This window comes from Elephantulus edwardii, unplaced genomic scaffold (assembly GCF_000299155.1).
Source record: "Elephantulus edwardii isolate Elephantulus edwardi_28Jun2011 unplaced genomic scaffold, EleEdw1.0 scaffold00137, whole genome shotgun sequence".
Lineage (NCBI taxonomy): Eukaryota > Metazoa > Chordata > Mammalia > Macroscelidea > Macroscelididae > Elephantulus > Elephantulus edwardii.
In genome coordinates this window covers 4,316,204-4,337,820 of record NW_006399887.1, presented here as the reverse complement: position 1 = coordinate 4,337,820, position 21,617 = coordinate 4,316,204, and the positions used below count along the sequence as shown (strand labels likewise).

Sequence of the window (21,617 nt, the reverse complement as noted above, 5' to 3'; positions counted from 1 at the left end):
TATTTTACAAAATCATTGCTCCTAAGTGCTGCATAATATTCTGTTGTGTGACTGTACCATAATTTCTCAATCCATTCATTTGTTGATAGACATTTGGGATATTTCCATTTTCTTGCTACTGTGAATAACACTGCTATTAATATAAGTGTACAAATCTCCACTTGTGTTTCAGTTTTATTTTCTTTAGGGTGTATACCCAGTAGTGCAATAGCTGAGTCATATGGGATTTCTATGTTCAGCTTTTTGAGGAAATGCCAAACTGCCTTTCAGAGTGTTTGTACCATTTTACAATTCCACCAATAGTGAATGAGAATTTCAATCTCTCCACATCCTCTCCAACATTTATTGCTTGTTGTCCTGTAAACTTTGCTACTACTACTAGAGTGAACTAGTATCTCATTGTAGTTTTGATTATTTTTAATTAAAGGGTTCTTTTTTATTTTATACTGGTTTACTTTAAAAGTTCATAGACAGTGTTTTTCTCACTAGATATTTATTTCCTTTACCCACCTTTCCCTCCACCCATTAAACTGTGTGACTCTATGATCACCCCAACTGCCCATCCTCACCCCTCTGTTCCACCCTCCCCCCTTTGGATCCTCATACACATTCTACAATAATGGCCTTACACAGTATGTGTCCATATGGGACTGTGTTAGTTCACTTAGCATAATGCTCTCCAGTCCCTCCCAAGTTAGGTAGTGATTTATAAAATCATTGCTCCTACGTGCTGTATAATATTCTATGGTGTAAATGTGCCACAATTTTTCAATCCATTCAATTGTAGTTGGACATCTAGACTGTTCCCATGTTCTTGCGATGGTGAATAATGTTGCTGTGAACATAGGTGTACAAGTGTCCTTTGTGCCTCAGTTCTCATTTTCTTGGGGTACATTCCAAGCAGTAGAATAGCTTGGCCATATGGAATTTCTATGTTCAGCTTTCTGAGGAAACACCAAACTGTCTTCCAGAGTAGTTGTACCATTTTACAATCTCACCAAGATTGTATAAGAATTCCTATCTCTCCATATCCTCTCCAACATTTATTACTTGCTGTTCTGTTAAACTTTGCCACTGCTGCTGGGTTGAGATGGTATCTCATATGGCTTTGATTTGCATCTCTCTTATTGTCAGTGATTTTGAGCATTTCTTTATGTGTCTGTTGGCCATCTGAATATCTTATGTGAATTCTTTCCATGTCTTTTGCTCATTTTGTAATTGCATTATCAGTCTTTTCCTTTTAGAGGCTCTGTAGAATTCTGACCTGGGAATAAAGTCCAAAACCATAAAGTTCATCAGAGACAAACTGAGATCAAGATTAGACAGCATGGTCAATAAATAAAGAAATTGCCAAATACAGCCAGAAATGCACAATCTGGAGAAGAAGAAAATTGATGAATGGGATCTACTAAAAATTAAATCCCCATGCACATCAAAAACATTTTTCTACAGAATGAAAAGAAAACCTACTGACTGGAAAAAATACATTTTGGCAAAACCATTTCAGACAAGGGTTGCATTTCACAAGTTTACAGAATCTTGTGGTTTTGGTTATTATCGAGATCTTCATTCCATTTTCCCAGTCTGTGACTCTGTGAATATAAATGGTAAAGACAAAAATTCATCTATGAATAGAAACACATTAGTAAATCTCAATCCATGATTCAAACATGGGGGCTCAGCTTCCACCTACAGAGTGTTAATGATGGGGGAGAGTGAAGAACATTAATTCCGTCCCTCTTATTTTGCACTTGACCGAATTTTAAATGAGCTGTCTAGAGTTCCTCAGCTTGTTAGTAAGCAGACCAAGAGAAGAAGCCAAGCTTTTTTATTCCTTGAGCTTGTTCTAGGGAATGTTAGTGGCTTAGTGATAGGGAGTTACATCATTGCAAAAAGCATATCGTTTTAGTCCACCAGCTGCTTTGCAGGGAGAAAATGTACAGTCACCTCTCATGTGATTTACTGCCTCTGAAAATTCACCGGAGGGTCAGCTATGGGATGATTCTGACTCAGCAAAAACAATGATTTGTTCTATTATTGACTGGTAGTTCTAGCACAGAGTTCATCAACTGCAGCACTACTGACATTTGGACTCAGTCACTCTTTGCTGGGAAGATCTGCCCTGTGCATTGTAGGACATTAGCGGCATCTAAGCCAGTACCCTTTACCAGTTAGATGCTGGTGTTACAACCTTACAGCTGTGACAATCAAAAATGTCTGACAAGTCACACAGCTGCACTAGTTGAGCGAAGCTGTCCAACACTATACTAACAGCGTTAATCCTGTCTTTTTTCATTGATTCTCCCCACACCAATCCAACTCCTGGTGACTTTGCTCTCATCTTACTCACGGAACCTACCACCTCCTTTTCATTCAAACCAGTCTTGTGGTGATGTTGTTAGTTTACGTGCTGTTGAGTCACCTGTAACTCCTAATGATCTTATGTACAATAGCTCTGAACCCTGCTCTATACTGAGCCAACATCAACTGTCTCTGATTGATACACCTGCCCATATTACCCCAGTCACTGAGCCAATCCATCTCATCCAGGGTCTTACTATCCTGCATTGTCCCTCTACCCTCCCAAGCATGATGTCACTCTCCAACAACTGGTCCCTCCTGGCAACACACCAAAGTTTGTGAGATGGAGCTTCAAAATCTTTGCTTCCAGAGAGCAATTTGGTTTCACCCTCTCCAAGACAGGTATGTTTATTCTCTTAGCAGTTTGCCATATGTTCAATACTCTTATCCAGCACCATAGTCCAAAGGCATCAATTCTTCTGTCATCTTTATGCACTGTCCTGCTCTTTGATTCATAGCAAATAATTGCAAAGACCATGGCCTACTATATTGTTTTAAAATATTTTCATTAATAGGTTCTATGGTCTTATTTCTCTGATTAGCATAAACACTTCATGAAGAAATAAATTGCACTGAAAATCCATAGACACATGGTTCAAATCCACCAGATGTCCCACAGAAGAATGATGGACAATCTCCTCCAATGTAATTAACTTCCTCTAAAAAGTCACTGGAGGATCAGCGATGAGTTGGGTCAGACTCAACAGCACATAGCAACAATAACAACAAGGTCAGGAAGTTGCGGCTGCTAGGTGTTGTCAAGTCAGCTAAAACTTGCCAACCCTTTGAACAGCAGATCTGAACCTTGCCTTATCCTGTGCCATCCTCACAGGCTTGAGGCCACTGTGACAGTCAATGTGTCAATGTATCTCATTGGGTGTCTTTCTCTCTTTTATGGACCCTCTATTTACTGGTCCCTTCTGACAAAATGCCCAAAGTGTGTGAGGTGGAATGTCACCATCCTTGTTTAGGAACAACCTAGTTGTACTAGTTGTACTTCTTCCAACATAGACTTGCTTGCTTTTTCTTCTGTCTGCAGGATATTCTGTACTCTTCATCAACACTACTCTCAAAGACATTGCTCCCTCCCCCACCACCTCTTTGGTAGCCTACCTAAAGCTTCCAACCTGTCATTGTTAGGTGGTCTTGAGTCAAGTATGACTCATAGCAAACTTATGAACTATAGCCCTAAACTCTGCCCTATCCTGTGCATACTCATCAGCTCTAACACACTAAATCCCATTGCTTCAGTCACTGTGTAAGTCAATCTCCTTGGGGTTCTTCCTCTCTTTCATTGCCCCTCCATCTTTCCAAGCATGATATCTCTTCCCAAGGAATAGCCTCTCCTAGCAACATTTCCAAAGTATGAGGAAAAAAGCTTAGCCATCTTTTCCTTCAAGGAGAATTCTGGCTGTACTTGTTCCAAGCCTATCTATTTGTTCATTTGCCTGTCCATGGTTTATTCAATACTCTTCTCCTGCACCACAGCTCAATGACATAAATTCTCCTTCGGTCATCCTATTCATTGTCCAGCTCTCTGATGCATTGTAAGTAATTGCAAAGACCATGGCCTGGATTAGGCACACCTTAGTCTGTAGACTGACATTGTTGCTCTTTAACACTCTGGAGAGGTCCTTGACAATAGATTCTCCTAATGCAATTAGTCGTTTGATTTCCTGACTGTTGGTGCCAAGAGTGTTGATAGTGGAACCAAACAAACCGAAATTGTTTCTAGAAATATTTAATCGATAATACATTGTCATTGTTGTTGTTGTTAGTGGCCATTGGGTTATTTCCCATGCAATAGTGAATCTGGGCTTCAGACTGTGAACTGTAGGGTATTCATTAGCTAGTTGTCAGAAGCAGACTCCCAGGCCTTTTTCCTGGTCTGTTTTAATCTGGAAGCTCCATTGAAAACTATTCAGGGTTATATCAACATGCAAGCCTCCAGTGACAGAAGAGTGGTGGTTGCACATGAGGCGATGGTGGTATTCATTGCTGTTGAGTTGGAATCGGCTCATCACTGACCCTCCAACAGGCTCCCAGAGGCTGTAAATTGAATGGGAGGAGACTGCCATGTTTCTTCCAAGAGCAATAGGCCAGTTCAAATCATTTGCCTCTGCATTGGCAGCGTAAAGCCTTATCCAGTAGGCCATGGGAGCTCCCAATACAAGATCAAAAATCTAAAAACCACAAAACCAAAGTGTGATGTTCTGTGTCACAGAGGAGCGTTTTGATGATGACTGCATTTGTCTCCAACTCCCTGCCACCCCCGGGGTTAGGGGTGGGGAAGAGAAGCACAGCAGACTTCAACAATGCCGTAACCATGACTGGGTGATAAGTGAGCAGGCCCACTTTCCTAAACTGGATATCATTCTACTGACTCATTAAAATTCTCTCTTTAAACAATATTTTCTGCTACAACTGCCGCTAAGTCTATCCTGACTCAGCAATCCTATAGGATGCCCAGGTAGCGTTTACAAGGCTCCAAAGCTTTACAGAAGCAGATGGCCATGTCTTACCTTTCAGTTAGCCACCAAACACTTTAATCACTGTATCACCAACACCCCCAAGACCCCAGAACGTTCTAATTTAAATACACATCGTATTAAATTATGTTCAACAGAAAACAGCATGCCATAGTTTTTTCGGAAGCAAGAATTCCAAGCTACAAAAGTAGATTTTCAGAAGACAGTATTTTTTTAAAAATGTTGGCCTAGTGGAAAGGAAGTTATGCTACCAAGCCAAAGGTGGGTGATTTTAATCTGTGGCCCTCGGCCAGGTTCAAATTGTCTTCCTGTCAAACATTCTTCTAGGTGGTATAGCACTGGTCTGTGTGTTGCTGTACACAGGTAACTTGTGGTTGCTGTGATGTTGAAGACTGTGACAATAATGTGCCAATCGTGGTAACGGGTACCCATGGTGGACAGTGTTGGCTGGAGCTTCCCAACTAAAACAAGCCTGGAAGCAGGAGCGGCATCCACTTCCAAAATGGCTTGCCTCCGGAAACTCTATGTATGAACAGTGCTCAGGCGGTTCTTTCATAGGGTTGCTATGAGTCGTCTATGACTCGACGGCACTAAACAACAACAACAACATGGATTATGCAAACAAGGCCAAAGAAATTGGGCATTATGCAAAAGGAAAAAGAAGGAGGTAGGGAGGAAAGGAAAGAATGAAGGAAAACAGAGGAGGAGAGAGAGAGAAAGAGGGGGAGGAGAGAAAAATAGTTAGGAGGTGGGAGCACACGAGCAGCTAATGTTGACAAAAGGCCAAGTAAAGAAAAATTAACAAGGCTGCTTCTTCTCTCTGTAGGATTCAGAACAATAATGGGAAATAATCCATCATAACTCAACAACAATACATCAATACAATAGATGTATACAATGTAATAGTTTCTTAAACTCACATTTCTTTTTTTTCCCTCAAGCATTTTTCAAGACAACAGAAAACAGCAGTTTGGGAAAGGGTGACTTAAAATGTTACCACATTTTCCTGCCTTTCAAAAGTGACCATAAGTTAGCATCCTGAGCCTTTGAGGAAGAAAATTTGGTTCCCCTGGCAAACAGCACAGCGGACTCTTTCAGCTGAGATCAGCGACCAAGGGTGCCGAAGCCTTGGCCACCCCTAGGGCTGTCAACTCAGCTTTCCAAAACCACAGTCATTGTTGCTAGTTATGTAACCATTAAAAAACAATTAGAATACAATTGCATATGGTTCCCTTTTGGATACAGATCATGCAATGTCTTCTGGAGGCCAAGTTTTCCTTTTAATCTGGTGCATCCGTGCAAAACAACTTGGAATCTGAATCTATAGCTAGCAAACCACTAGCTAATTCAGTCAACACAGCCAATGAAATCAGGGAAGACATAAAATGAGGTTGTTTAAGGCTGAATCTGCAGAAGGGGCATTTAATAGTTTGTGCCATTGGCGATCTCCAGGTTTAGAAGCATAAATAAACAAGGTAAACATGTTTGTACACTTTAGAAAGGCAAACCCAAAGTAGTTGGTGCAAATGCCAGAGGGGTGATATGGAATGACCTTGGCTTCTGAATAGGATCTCTGTCCATGCAGACCAACCCCAAATGGCTGTCACTTACTGCAGTGGGTCTCATCGCTCCAGTCCGCACAGTCATTGTAGCCATTACATTGCAGCTTCTTGGGCACACAGATGCCACTGGCACACGCGAAGCTATCTCCTCCACACAGCCCTAGAGGGAAAGGCATAAATACAGCATCAGAGCACAGCTGCATTGCTAGGTTTTGTTTGCAGAATAAGAAGAAAGAAAGAGTAAAGAGAAAAGCCCTCCCTGTTATTGAAGACATTTCTTTCCAAACTACTTCGGTCTCCTTGTCACAGTTTTCCTTTGGCCTGTTTCTACCTTCATCGGGAAATCACTTCTAGCTCATACAGAGTGCTGGCTTGAAGAAAATAAGTAAAACTCATTGCCGTGATTCAGATGTGATGTGTAGCAAACCTTCTGGCTGTTTGTTCAGAGGCTATAAATTCGAAGGGAGAACTGCTCATCTTTTTCTTATGGAGCCGCAGGCGGAATCGAACTGACAGAGTGGTCAGGCTTTGGGTTAACAGCACAGCTCCCTGTGGACTAAGACATCAGAACTCCTCTGCCTGAAGAAAGCAGGGGGAAACACACAGCAACTGACAGAGAAGGCAACTACTTCAGCAAGTGAGAGGACAGTCTGAGAAATTACAATTTATGTCGGGGAAACACCAAATGGGAATATTTCCCTAATAACTGAAGATTATTTCAAAGTGAAGTCCTTCTAGACAAGTCTTCCCCAGATAGAACTCTTTAAAGGATTTGGAAGGAGAAAATTACAGCACAAATCTAATCAATTAATTGACATATTATTTCAACATCAACATAGAGACCCTGTGTCCAGTATTTGAAATATATTTGTCTTAATAAAAATGCTAGCTGAAATGTCAATCAATAATGACAATGAAAACAACATATGACATTGGCTGGCACTCAGTGGCATTTTGGTCTACTTTGTTGTTTTTTTTTTCTCTCTTTTTCTTCTCAAAATTCAGTAAATATTCAAATGCTTCAAAATTACGTTGTTGTTAGATGCTGTTGAATCAGCTCTTAGTCATAGTAACCTATGTACAACCAAACAAAGCATTTCCCCGTCTTGCACCACTAAGGATAACTTTAAGACATGAAGGTACTGTTGTTGTTAGGTGCTATCGAGTCAAGGACACTCATAGTGACCCTATGAACAAGAGATCTAAACCCTTATGTATCCTGAGCCATCTTCATGCTTCCTGACACACGAAAGGCCATTAAGTAGTCACCATGTCAATCTACCTGGCAGATCCCTCACCTTCACTGAACATCATGTTTTTCTCCAAGGAATAGCCCCTTCTAGCAACATGTCCAAAGTAAGTGAGGTGAAGCCTCATCATTCTTACCTCCAAAGAGCACTCTAGCTGTACCCTCTCCAAGACATAACTGTTTATTCTCTTGGCCATCCATGAGATGTTCAGTGCTCTTCTCCAACACCACAGCACAAAGTTGTCAATTCTTTTTCTCTCATCCTTTTTCATTGTCCAGCTCTCAGATGCATAGCTAGTTATCGGAAAGACCATGGCCTGAATAAAACTCAACTTGGTCTTCAAACTGACATCAGTACTCCTCAATAATTTGGAGGGGTTCCTCACTGCAGATTTTCCCAGTACAATGAGTCTCCTTATTTCCTGACTGCTGATACCAAGGGTATTAACTGTGGATCCAAGCAAAATGAAGTTGTTCACAGTTTCAAGCTCCTCTCCATCCATTGATCCAGTGGTAGTAACCTTTGTTTTCCTGACATTGAGAAGCAATCCATACTGAATTCCTTGAACTTCTACAACAAATGCTTCAAGTCTAGTTGATCAAATAATAGAACTAACAGATATGTCTTCAAGACAGCGAAGCCAGATTGCTCCATGGAAGCAAGGGCAGTGAAGCTCCATCTTGCATACTTTGAGCATGTTGCAAGGAGAGACTATTCTGGACAGTGAAACAGAGGAAGACCTTCAACCAAGTGGATTGACACAGTAACTGCAGCAATGGGCTCACGTGGTAAGAGATTGAGAGGATAACACAGGATAGGGCAGGGTCAGATCTGTTGTTTGTAGTCTCAATATGAGTCATACTCATGGCATCTACAACCAACAACAAAGTACTAATTCATGTGGTAAATTTCTCATGTTACAACCCATGTAATCTTGACACCATCAACATCAAAACTAATTTTCACTGAATGGGACTTTCTAAAGATTAAATCTCTATGCTTATCAAAAACATTTTCCAATAGAGTGAAAAGAAAAACCTACCAACTGGAAACAGTCATTTGGCAAGATGATCTCAGACAAGAGTCTCATAACAAAAGTTTACAGAATACTCTTGGGCCTCCAGAAGAAAAATACTGATACCAAGTTACAAAATGGGCAAAAGACATAGAAAGACTTTTCACAGAGGAATATATTCAAATGGCCAACAGATATATGAAAAAATGCTCAAAACCACTGGCAATAAAAAAGATGCAAGTCAAAACCAACAAGATCTCATCTTACCCCAGTAACAGTGGTAAAGTTTAGTAGAGCAGCAATAAATGTTGGAGAGTATTTGGAGAGGTGGGAACTCTCATACTGTTGTAAGATTGTAAAATGGTACAACCACTCTGGAAGACAATTTGGCATTTCCTCAAAAAGTTGAACATAGGAACTCCAAATGACACAGCTATTCCACTACTAGGAATACATCCCAAGGAAATCAGAACTGAGACACAAATGGAGATTTATACAGCAATGTTCACAGCAGCATTAGTCACCATTGAAAGAACACGGAAGCAGCCCAAATGTCCAACCACAACTGAATGGATTGAGAAATTGTGGTGCATTCACACATTGAAATACTATGCAACACTCAGGAGCAATGATGTTGAAAAATACTGCATAACTTGGAAGAGATTGGAGAATGATATGCTGAGTGGACTAATTCAGTTTCATAAGGACAAATACTACATGAGACCATTGTTGTAAAAATAGAAGGATAACTAGTAAAGCATGTATGGGATCTCAAAGGAGGAAGGGAAGGGAATAGAGAGATGAGGATAGATAGGGGTGAAACCACACAGCTGTACAGTTTGGGAGGTATGGGAAAGGAGGAAATAGGAAGGATTCAGATGAAAAGGCAGGGTAATGATGGGCAAGGTCCAATGGTGACTGATTTAATGGGACATAGTGCGTGTGGATGATTGTATGAAATATAATATGAATGAAGAATAGTGTGAAATACACTGTATATGAACTTCGAAAGCAAGTCAATTGAACAAGCAACTCCTTATTTTCAGGGAAACCCCACAATTTCACCATCAATATAAATTGTATTTACAAGTTTCAACTGCCAAAATGTTAAACATGTTTCTTGTGTACAGTATTGGAGGTGTCAATAGAGAATCAACATAGACTATAAAGGAGTATGCCAGTAAATATATACAAAATGAAAAATAAAGAACGTTAGGATGTTAATAATCAGTCTATACAGTCAATGCCCTCTTTCTAAGGTTCAGAACAATGTAAGGCATAGTGTTATCCTATTGATATTGTTTCTGTAATTATACTAATTGTTGTTGTTTGATTCCATCTATTGGACTACGACTCTCGGCACCCTGTGAACAACATGGAACTTTGCTCTATCATGGACCATTCTCATGATAGCTCCTGTGCTCATACCCATTGTATTGAGCTAGAGCACGCAGAGATTCCAGGTGTCTGCTGTTCAGCAGCTGCGATGCCTCAGAAGAACGATGGCATTCCCCACATTGCGGCTCTGATGATTCCTCAGGAAATTCAGCTGAAAGCTCAACATGAAATAGCTTCGAACACTTAGATTTCATCTCCAGGACCCTAAACTTTTTACTCCAGTGAAGCCATTTTTCTTCTGTTTGTTCATATCAAATCTGGATCGAATTTAGACCCTGGCTCTGCCTGCACTGTTTTGATTACTGATATCCCCTGGCGTGATGGATTCAGCAGAAACGGAGTTCTTTTGTCTGATTCCCCTGTTGGCTATGGAGCTGCGCTTGATCTTAGGACAATAAGGTTGTTTTTCTTGTTTTCTTTATTGAAAAATGTTTCTTCATTCCCATTCATTCTTCATAATTTCATTAGTCATTATTTTCACATAGTTGGGATCCCTTCTGCATAATTTTTCCATCTGATCTCTCTCTTCTGAACTCACATTCAGATTTTCTTGCATTTGTGTAAAATTGTCCCATTAAGAAAGTGCTTCTGAAGGATCTATGTTGATATTCTTTACTGGGTCTGATGAGTCAGACTTGACTCACAGCTCACAACAGCAGTCCATTAAGGAATCTGAGGGAACAGCAGTTAAGCATTCAACTACTAAGAAAAAGGGTGGTGGTCCAAACCTCCCATTTACTCTATAGGAGAGATATGTGGTAGTATGCTTCTGAAAAGATTCAAAGAAAAACAAAACCAAACTCACTGCTGTCAAACCATAATCATCCTGTACAGCAGAGCAGAGCTGCTCCCCAAGGCAGAGCCCTTTACAAAAGTAGAATGTTAAATCTTCGTCCCATAGAGAGGCTCATGGGTTCAAGTCCTTGCTCTTGGGCTTAGCACTGTTGTTGCTGTGTACTGTAGAGTCAGAACCGACCCACAGCTGACCCTCCAGTGAGATTGGCCATCCTTCTCAAGCAGAACAGCTGATGGCCTCAAACCATGTGTCTTTGTGATTGCCACTAGACCACAGTGCTCCCATAGAACTAGTTGAGCTTTAATAATTACATCAGCACTGATTTGCCCCACATACTTTGGCCATGTTGTTAGGGGAGTCCAGTCCTTGGAAAAGAACATCATTCTTGCCAAAGTGGAGAGCCAGTAAAAGAGAGGAAGACCCTCAACAAGATGGATTGGCACAGCTACTGTAACAAGGGGCTCAAGTATATCAGAGATGGTGAGGGTGGCACAGGATAGAGCAGGATTCAGATCCATTGTTCACAGGGCTGCTATGAATCACAGTTAACTAGGAATTGAGTCAACAGCAAAGGGTTTAACAGCCCCACATGGGTCCCTGGCAGTATTAGATTACCCAAGAAGCAGGGTAGGCATTGGGCTACTGTTGTTGTTGTTCTTATGTGCCATTAAGTCCCCAGCAACTCATAGTAACCCTGTGTACAAAAGCTCTGAAGCCTGCCCTGTTCTGAGCCAGTCTCACTGACTATGACACATCTACCCCCATTGCCCTGGGTACTGTATCAATTCACCTCATTTGGGGTCTTCCTCTCCTGTGTTGTCCCTCCACCCTTCCAAGAATGATGTCCAACGATCGGTCCCTCCAGGCCACATGCCCAAAGTATGTAATATGGAGCTTCGAAATGCTAGCCCTCTCCAAGACAGACCTGTTTGTTTTCTTGGCAGTCCACGTTATGTTCATGACTTTTCTCTAGCACCACAACTCAAAGCCATCAATTCTTCTTCCGTCATTCTTATTCATTGTCCTGCTCTCGGATGTATAGCAAGTAATTGCAAAGACCATGTCCTGGATCAGGTGAACTTTAGTCTCTAGATTGACATTGTTTCTTCTCAGTATTCTGAAAAGGTCCCTGACAGCAGATTTACCTCATGTAATTCATCTTTTGATTTCCTGACTGTTGGTGCCAAGAGTATTAATTGTCGAGCTGAGCAAGCTGTAACTGTTAACAATCTCAATTTCTCTCCCATCCATCATGGTGCTGTCAATTGGTCTAGTGGTGAGAATCTTTGTCTTCTTGATGTTGAGCTTCAATCTATATTGAAGTCTGCAGTCCTTGACCTTCTGCAGAAAATGCTTCAGGCCCTCCTCATTTTGGGCAAGCAAGGTTGTATCATCTGCATAAAGCAGGCTATTGCTGCATCTTCCTCCAATCCTGATGCCACGTTCTTCCTCATAAAGCCCAGCTTCCCAAATGATCTATTCTGCATAGCAATTAAAAAAGATATGGAGGCAGGATGCATCCCTGATGCACTCCCTTCCTGATTTTGAACCATGCAATGCTTCCCTGCTCTGTTCTGAGCACTGCTTCCTGGTCCAAGTACTAGGTTTCACATAAGCACATACCAGTGTTCTGGGATTCCCATTCTCCTCAATAATCTGCCATGAACAATTTACATTTTTCACCACAGCAAAGCTTCTGCTTTCAGATATGGCTAGAAAATCTTTCTGCCAACCCCACAGGATCTTCCTACAAAATCAGAGCACTTTTCAAATTTATAGTCTGTAGCAGGGAGAGAGAACCAGCTGACCAAATTTAGTAAGGCTGACTTGTGCTAATTTACTGATCTGCAGTGAACAATTTCACCTGAGTTTCACCACATCATGGTTGTTGCTATGTGCCATCAAGTCAGCTACGATTCATAACAATCATATGAACAACAGCTCTGAATATTATATTGTCTTGTGCCATCCTGACCAGCTCTGACACACTTGTACCTATTGTTGTAATTATTGTGTCAGTCCATCTCATTGAGGGTCTTCCTCACTTACACTGATGCTCTACCTTTCCAAGCATGATGTTCTTCTCCAAGGACTGGTTTCTCCTTACCATATTTCTCAAAGTATGGGAGACAGAGTTTCACCATCCTTGACTCCAAGGAGCAGCATGGTTTCACTTTCTCTAGGACAGACCTGTTTGTTTTCTTGGCAGTGCAAGGGACATTCTGTAGTCTTCTCCTGCATCACAACTCAAAAGCAATAATTCTTCTGGCATTCTTAGACGTTGTCCAATTTTCAGATGTGTAGCAAGTACTGCACCATTTTGTGAAACTGTAGCACAAATATTTTGCTTGTTACTAACCAAAAGATTGGTGGTTTATACACAGAAAATAAAGATCTGGTATTCTGCTCCCGTGAAGTTACAAAGAAGAAAACTCTACGGAGCAGTTCTTCTCTGTAATGTATGAGTGGCCACGAGTCAGAATTGATTAGCTATGGTGGTTTTGGTTTGCTTTGCTTTAATAGCCCATAAAATACACAGTCAGACATCCTTATCACAGCAGCTTTGGGGAGAGTGGATGTTTAGAAATACAAGAACAGGGCCCTAATAAGACCAACGCACAAACTACCCAAAGCCATGCAGCTGTAAAAAGTGACTATCACCCCAGAATTCTGAGATCCAAGCTCCAGGGGCAATCCATTTCCAACATCCATTCCCTGATGCAAAGGCATGGCTATTTAGGCTGTCACTTGATAAATGGTCAGGAAAGAACACCCTATTCAAATCTTCTGAGCACAACACAAATGTCTTTCCCTCAGGTGTATGAAGGGCTAAATGAAATGACATTTTATATCAACATTAGGGTTTTTAGAAAACACTTTGAGGGAGCACTTACCAACTTTCTATAGGGGATTGAGGATAGTGCCTTTCACTGCCTGATATTATCATCTTTCAAGAGGCTCTGAGTTATATAGCAAAGGAACATTCCTTGAGAAGTCATGATATATAGTCCTGATACCATTTCACTAACATCACCTATATTTTAAGAGTACATGTTAGATTTTATATCAATAGCACATGGACACAATGGACTAAATAACAGATGTTCAAAAATGACACAAAAATTTATCAAATGCCTTGTTGTTGTTGTTACGTGCCGTCGAGTCGCTTGCTACTCATAGTGACCCTATGTACAACAGCCTAAACTCTACTCTGTCCTGTGACAATTGCACTGTCTCCGACACTCCCATCCTGATTACCCCAGTCACTGAATCAATCCACCTCATAGAGGGCCTTCCCCTCCTGCGCCTGCCCTCCACCCTCCCAAGCATGATGTCCTTCTCCAAGGACTGGTCTCTCCTCACAACATGTCCAAAGTATGTTAGACGGAGCCTCAGAATCCTTGCCTCCAAGGAGCCACCCAGTTTAACCCTTTCCAGGACTAATCTGTTTGTTTTCAAATGCCTTAGTTTCTTTAAATCTAAAATTCATTGCCATTTAGTTGATTTCAACTTGTAAGGACCCTCCATCAGATTAAATGACACAAGAGGAGAGTTCCCATCTCTCTCCCATGGGGCTGCTGGTGGATTCAAATATCTAGAAGGAGCTACCTTGAGTCTACAGTGCAACTTCCTGTGGCCTACAACACCACCACCAGAGTGCCCCTATTATTAGGGTTAGGATCCTAATATGTATTTGGGTTGTTTTGTTGTTGTTATGTGTCACCAAGTCGTCTGCCACTCACAGCAACTTTGTGATAATAGCTCTAAACCTAGCCCGATCCTAAGCCTAGATCGCTGACTCTGACATACCTATCCTCATTATTCCAGTTACTGGATCTCATTCAGAGTCTTCCTCTCTGGTGCTGTCCCTCCATCCTTTCAAGCATGATGTCCTTCTCTGGGGACTCATTTGGCCATATGCCCAAAGTATGTGAGACAGAGCTTCAAAATCCTTGCCTCTAAGGAACATCTTGGTTTCACCCTCTCCAGGTTGAACCTTTTTGTTTTCTTGGCAGTCCATGGTATGTTCCATACTCTTCTCCAGCACTACAAATCAAACTACTAGTCAACTCTAGTCATTGTCCAGCTCTACTGCATAGCAAGTAATTGCAAAGATGATGGCCTGAATCAGGCACACCTTCGTCTCCAGACTGGTTTTGTTGCTCTTAAGCACTTTGGAGAGGTCCCTGACAGCAGCTTTCCCCAGAGCAATTAATCTTTTGATTTCTTGACTGCTGGTGCCAAGAATGTTTATTGTAGATACAAGGAAGTTGAAATTGTTAATAACTTCATACTCTTCCCCATCTATCATGGTGGTTGTCAAGTGGTCCAGTGGTACAAAGTTTTATCCATAACCCTGAATGCACCATGTCCCAGCAGACATTATTCCAGCCTATGGGGATATTTTTTTAATAAATCAGGGCATGAGAAATCCCCTCCTCTCACCACTTGATGAGGATATCTTTGCTAGCTAAAGTTACCGTATTGTCTACCAACTCTCCAACTCAAACTCATTATCATCAAGTCAGAACCAACACATAGTTTAACATCCAGTGAGTTTTCTGAAGCAGAAAATCACATGGAAAGATATAGTCTATCTTTCTCCTTCAGAGGTGCTGGTAAATTCGGATCTCTAGGAGAATGCTATATTTGGGTGAGCAGTGCAACTCCCTATAGACTGTGCCTTACCACCAAAGTTGACCTCTACTTACAACTTTAATACTACTGCACTGATAAGAGTTAACAAAAATATACTACGTGAGACACCACTGGTTTTCAAACCAGACCATATCAGCAACCAGGACTTGGGAATTCCATGGATTCTGAAGAGTGCATACCCATAAAGACAATGAGTTCTTCTTGGTACTCTTGTCTCTATTAACAGACTGCAGAAATGAAAATACAGAGCCTGAAATAGCCTGTTGTTTTCTTGCTACTGCTTTCAGCTGTGTTTTTGCCTGTGTATTTGTATCTTTGCCTGTGTATTATAGGCAACATTTATACTGGCAAATGCTGTCATTACTTTGGTTGTTAACGTCTAGAATCTTTTGTCAGAAGTCATTCACCAATTACCAACTGTATGGTATCCTCATTTACCCTTGCTTATATCCAAAGTTCAGCTTCTGGTCCTCCTCTGAAGAGAGAGCTAAGCGTACACAGTCCATGCTCACGTGAGATGGAACTATGAGCTCATTCTACACACTACTCTAAATTAGCTTCTTGTAATCCACAGTCACTCTTCCTTTTTTATAAGTCTGTAAGCTCTAGTGGCCTAGTACTAAGGAGCTGTGTTGCCAACCTGTGTTTCAACCTGGTGGTTGAAATCCACCATCTACTCTATGAGAGAGAGATGGGCAATCTCCTCCCATGCATTTTATTGCCTCTGAAAACTCAATGGAGGGTCAGCTCTGAGATGGTTCCAACTTCATGGTATGTAACAAGAACAACAATATGACTAATTAAAAAAGAATGAATGTATTTGTTGTTGTTGTTGTTGCTGTTATGTGCCATCGAGTCGCTTGAGACTCATAGCGACCCTATGTACAACAGCCCTAAACTCTGCTCTATCCTGTGCCAGCCAATAGCACTGTTTCCGACACTGCCATCCAGATTATCCCAGTCACTGAATCAATCCACCTCATAGAGGGCCTTCTCCTCCTGCGCTGTCCCTCCACCCTCCCAAGCATGATGTCCTTCTCCAAGGACCACTCTCTCCTCACAACATGTCCAAACTATGTTAGATGGAGCCTCAGAATCCTTGCCTCCAAGCAGCCACCCAGTTTAACCCTTTCCAGGACGAATCTGTTTGTTTTCCTAGCAGTCCATGGTATTCTCAATACTCTTCTCCAGCACCACAGCTCAAAGGCATCAATTCTCCTTCTATCTGAATGAATGTGACTAAATAAAAAAAGCTGCAGGTAATCTTTTAGCAGTGGATCAGAAAGTTTGCCTAAGAAAGGACATGGAATCTTTGGGGCTAAAACCAAGGGCCACTATCATTCTTACTGGAGAAAGAGTAAAAGGATTTCCCTTGAGGACAGAAACTAGGCAAAGATGCCCACTATCATCACTTCTATTAAATATTGTATTTGAAATCTTGTTGTTGTTGTTATGTGCTGTCGAGTCATTTCCGACTCATAGCTACCCTATGCACAACAGCCCTAAACCCTGCTCTATCCTGCGCCAACCGCACCGCCTCTGATACACCCATCCCGATTACCCCAGTCACTGAATCAATCCATCTCATAGGAGGTCTTCCCCTCCTGCACTGTCCCTCCACCCTCCCAAGCATGATGTCCTTCTCCAAGGACCACTCTCTCCTCACAACATGTCCAAACTATGTTAGATGGAGCCTCAGAATCCTTGCCTCCAAGCAGCCACCCAGTTTAACCCTTTCCAGGACGAATCTGTTTGTTTTCCTAGCAGTCCATGGTACATTCAGTACCCTTCTCCAGCACCACAGCTCAAAAGCATCCACTCTCCTTCTGTCCTCCCTAGTCATTGTCCAACTCTCTGATGCATAAGAAGCGATTGCAAATGCCATGGCCTGTATCAGGCGCACCTTAGTCTCCAGAGAGACACTGTTGCTCCTGAGTACCTTTGAGAGGTCCCTAACAGCAGACTTTCCCATTGTGATACGCTTTTTGATTTCCTGACTGCTGGTACCAAGAGTGTTAACTGTGGAGCCGAGCAAACTGAAGCTGTGAACAATCTCAATCTCTTCGTCATCCATCCTGATGCTGCTAATTGGTCCAGTGGCAAGAATCTTTGTCTTCTTGACATTGAGCCTTAGTCCATACCGAAGGCTGCAGTCCTTGACCCTTCGCAGCAAGTGCATGAGGTCCTCCTCAGTTTCAGCAAGCAGGGTTGTGTCATCTGCATAACGCAGATTGTGAATAGACCTTCCACCAATCCTGATGCCACAATTCTCCTCACAGAGCCCAGCCTCTCGGATAATCTGCTCTGCATACATGTTGAAAAGGTATGGAGACAGGATGCATCCCTGGCGTACACCCTTCCCAATTTTGAACCATGCAGTGTTACCTCGCTCTGCTCTGACCACTGCCTCCTGGTCCAAGTATAGGTTTTGTATTAGCACAATTAAGTGTTCTGGGATTCCCATTCTTCTCAGAGTCAGCCACAGTTTGTTATGATCCACACAGTCAAATGCCTTTGCATAATCAATGAAATACAGATAGACATTCTTCTGGTAGTGAGAGCAATAAGGTAAGAGAAGGAAATAAGAGGTATCCAAATTGTCAAAGACGGGGTAAAACTATCTCTATATGCAGAAGATATGATAGTATACTTAGAAAACCCTCAAGATTCAGCAAGAAAACTATTGAACATGGTAGACTAATTCAGCAAAGTAGCAGGATACAAGACCAACATACAAAAATCAGTTGTATTTCTCTATAGTGACAAAGAGAATATAAAAATGAAGCTAAGATAAAGAATACTAATCACAATAGCTAATCACAAGATTAAATATTTGGTAGTAAATATAACCAGAGACACAAAAGACATATACAAAAAAAAAAAAGCAAAAACATTATTGCAAAAAAAACCCAAAAAGAGACCTAGAGAAATCAAAGACTATCCCACGCCAATGGATAGGAAGACTCAATATTGTGAAAATGACAATTCTAACAAAGGCCCCCTAAAGTTCAATGTAATTCCAGTACAGATACCAATTCCATTCTTCAATAAGGTGGAGAGGGCAGTATCCAATTTCATGTGGAATGGAAAGAGACTCTAAATAAGCAAAGCACTGATGAAAAAGAGAATACTCCCTGATCTCAATCCTACTACACAGCTGTGCTCAAGACAGTATGGTACTGTTACATTTCAGTATAAATGGAATAGAGGTGAAAATTAGGAAATCAACTCATCTACTTATGGTCAACTGATTTTTGACAAGGAGACAAATCAATTATGTAGGTAAATGGCAGCGTCTTTAACAAAATTAAAGTGTTGGCAAAATTGGAAAACCATCTGTAGAAAACTTAAGCAAGACCCTCTCTTCAAACCGCACAACAAAACTCAACTCAAGGTGGATCAAGGACTTAGGAGTGACATCAAATACTATAAAATTCATCAGTGAAAAGCTAGGAACAACTCTAGCAGCCCTAATCTACAGCATTAACAGCCTTCAAAGCATAATGAAAAACCTACAATTGGGAGAGAATAAAATAGATTTTTATCTTCTAAGAACTAAATCTCTATGCACATAAAAAACTTCTCCAAGAATGTAAGAAGGATTGGGGAAAATATTCAGCAATGATATATCTGATAAGGGACTCATTTATAAAATTTATAGAATACTCCAGCACCTCAACAAGAAAAAGGTAAACAACCCAAGTGAAAAATAGGTACAAAATATGAATAGACACTTTCCCAAGAAAAATTCAGATGGCAAACAAAACACATGAAGAAATGGTCAAAATCCCCGGCAATCATAGAGATGCAAATCAAAACATCTATGAGATAACAAACATTGATGAGGCTGTGGAGAGACTGGAACTCTATTTACTGCTGGTGAAAATGTAAAATAATACAACCACTGTGGAAAATGGTTTGGTACTTTCTCAAAAAGAAATAGAAATATATTTTAACTTAGGAACACCACTACCAGAAATATAGCCAAAAGACATCAGAGCACAAAACAACTATGAGATATCATCTCACCCCAGTCAGAATAGCAAAATTTAACAGAACAGCAAGCAACAAATGCTGGCAAGGTTGTGGATAAACTGGAACTTTTATTCACTGTTGGTGGGAATGTAAAACAGTGAAGTCACTGTGGAAGGCGGTATGGAGCTTTCTCAAAAAGTTGCAAATAGAGATACCATTTGATTCGGCAATTCCACTAGTGGGAATATACCCTAAAGAGACCAAAACTGACATATCCAAGCAGTTTTATGAACACCCATGTTTATCGCGGCTTTGTTCACAATAGCAAGGAGTTGGAAACAATATATGTGCCCATCAACAAACAAATGGATAGAGAAGCTGTGGTATATTCACACAATGGAATACTACGCTGCATTGAAAAACAAGGAAGTCATGCAATATTATTCAAAATGGGTGCCCCTGGAGGACATTATGCTGAGTGAAGTATCTCAGTCACCATAAAGGACAAATACTGCATGGTGCCACTGTTGTAAAACAGGGTTGTTGGGGGGGGGGGAACTTAGAAAAGATGGTTTCAATAATGTATACTGCATTGAAACAGATGAGGGATAAAACTGTTTAAGAGGGATAGGTTATTAGGTATTTTTGTCATGACAGGAGTGTATACTGGAGTTGACCTGGGTGGACGGATTGTAAAACAATGAAAGAGTTTTTTTTTTTTTACTTTTCCAAGAGGTTAGTGTACTAGGGGGGAGCGTTGGGAGGGGATAAAAGTGGAAAAAAATGAATGAATGGAAATCCAAAGTCTCTGTAAATTTTCATTGAAATTAATAATAACTTAAAAAAAAAGAAAAAAATAAACCAGAGCAATGACTCAAACAAACATACACACACCAAAGTTTATTGTTGTGTTACTCACAATAGCAAATGGATGGAAGAAACCTAAGTGCCCATCAACAAACGAGTGGATAGAGAAACAATAGAACATTCAAACAATGGAATATTACACAGCATTGAAATTGAAAAACAGTGAATTTGTAAAACATTACACAACATGGAAAAGCCTGGAGGACATTATGCTGAGTGGAATAACTAAGTCACAAAAAGACAAATACTGCTTAACACCTCTATTATAAAAGAGGTCAGACATGGGGGGAGTTGGAGAGAGAATGAGAAAAGAGTGATAGATAATGAACACTGAATTAGAACAGATTAGGGTGGGAACTGTCCAGAAAGAAGATATAATTAGGCATTATATGTATGAGACAATTTGAAGAGGTGCACTGCAGGACAGAAAAGGGGAGGGGACCAAAGAGGGGTGAAAGGAAGGGAAGGGAGAACAGTGTGTAACAATGAAAGAATAAAAACTCAATCCTTCCATAAACTTTCTTTAAAATTGTAATTGAAAAGAAAAGAAAGAATTACTTTAAAACCAAAACTCTTGTCTTTCAGCTTCGTACAGAATTTAAGACAGCTGATACTCAACACCAAGTTGTTTTTGTTTTTAAGTGCTATCTAGTTGAGTATGACCCTGTAAACAAAGATCTGAACCCTGTTTTATAACTCTTGTTATTTCTCTAGGTACTTAATATTTATTTAATGAGTAACAGTGCAAAAGGCCTTCATGAATTATATCTATAAAGTAATTCTATAGCATAAACCTTTACAGGATTAAAACTATAAGCATTCGTTATTTTTATATACTCAATAGATCATAAAACACCAGAGGAAAAATTATCTCAATGATTATCTTCTAATTTAACATCTTTGTGCCAAAATAACATGGGGCAATTTATCATTTTTAAACACGTATCTACTATGGAATATTGTGCTGGAGAAGAGTATTGAGAATACCATGGACTGCTAGGAAAACACATTCATCCTAGAAAGGATTAAACCACGCTGCTCCTTGGAGGCAAGGATTCTGAGGCTCCGTCTAACATACTTTGACCATGTTGTGAGGAGAGACCGGTCCTTGGAGAAGGACATCATACTTGGGAGGGTGGAGGGACAGCACAGGAAGAGAAGGCCCTCTATGAGGTGGAATGATTCAGTGACTGGGGTAATCAGGATGGGAGTGTCAGAGACAGTGCAATTGGCACAGGACAGAGC

General features: G+C 40.8%; 1 protein-coding gene across 1 annotated transcript in view; it reads right to left on the bottom strand.

Moving 5' to 3' along the window:
- Window positions 1-21,617, bottom strand: part of CORIN (corin, serine peptidase) — a 431,554-nt gene that overhangs the window by 135,276 nt on the left and 274,661 nt on the right. Inside the window, exon 5 of the mRNA XM_006894163.1 lies at window positions 6,462-6,572. Coding sequence (XP_006894225.1) covers window positions 6,462-6,572 — 111 coding nt within the window. The remainder of the gene's footprint in view (window positions 1-6,461; window positions 6,573-21,617) is intronic.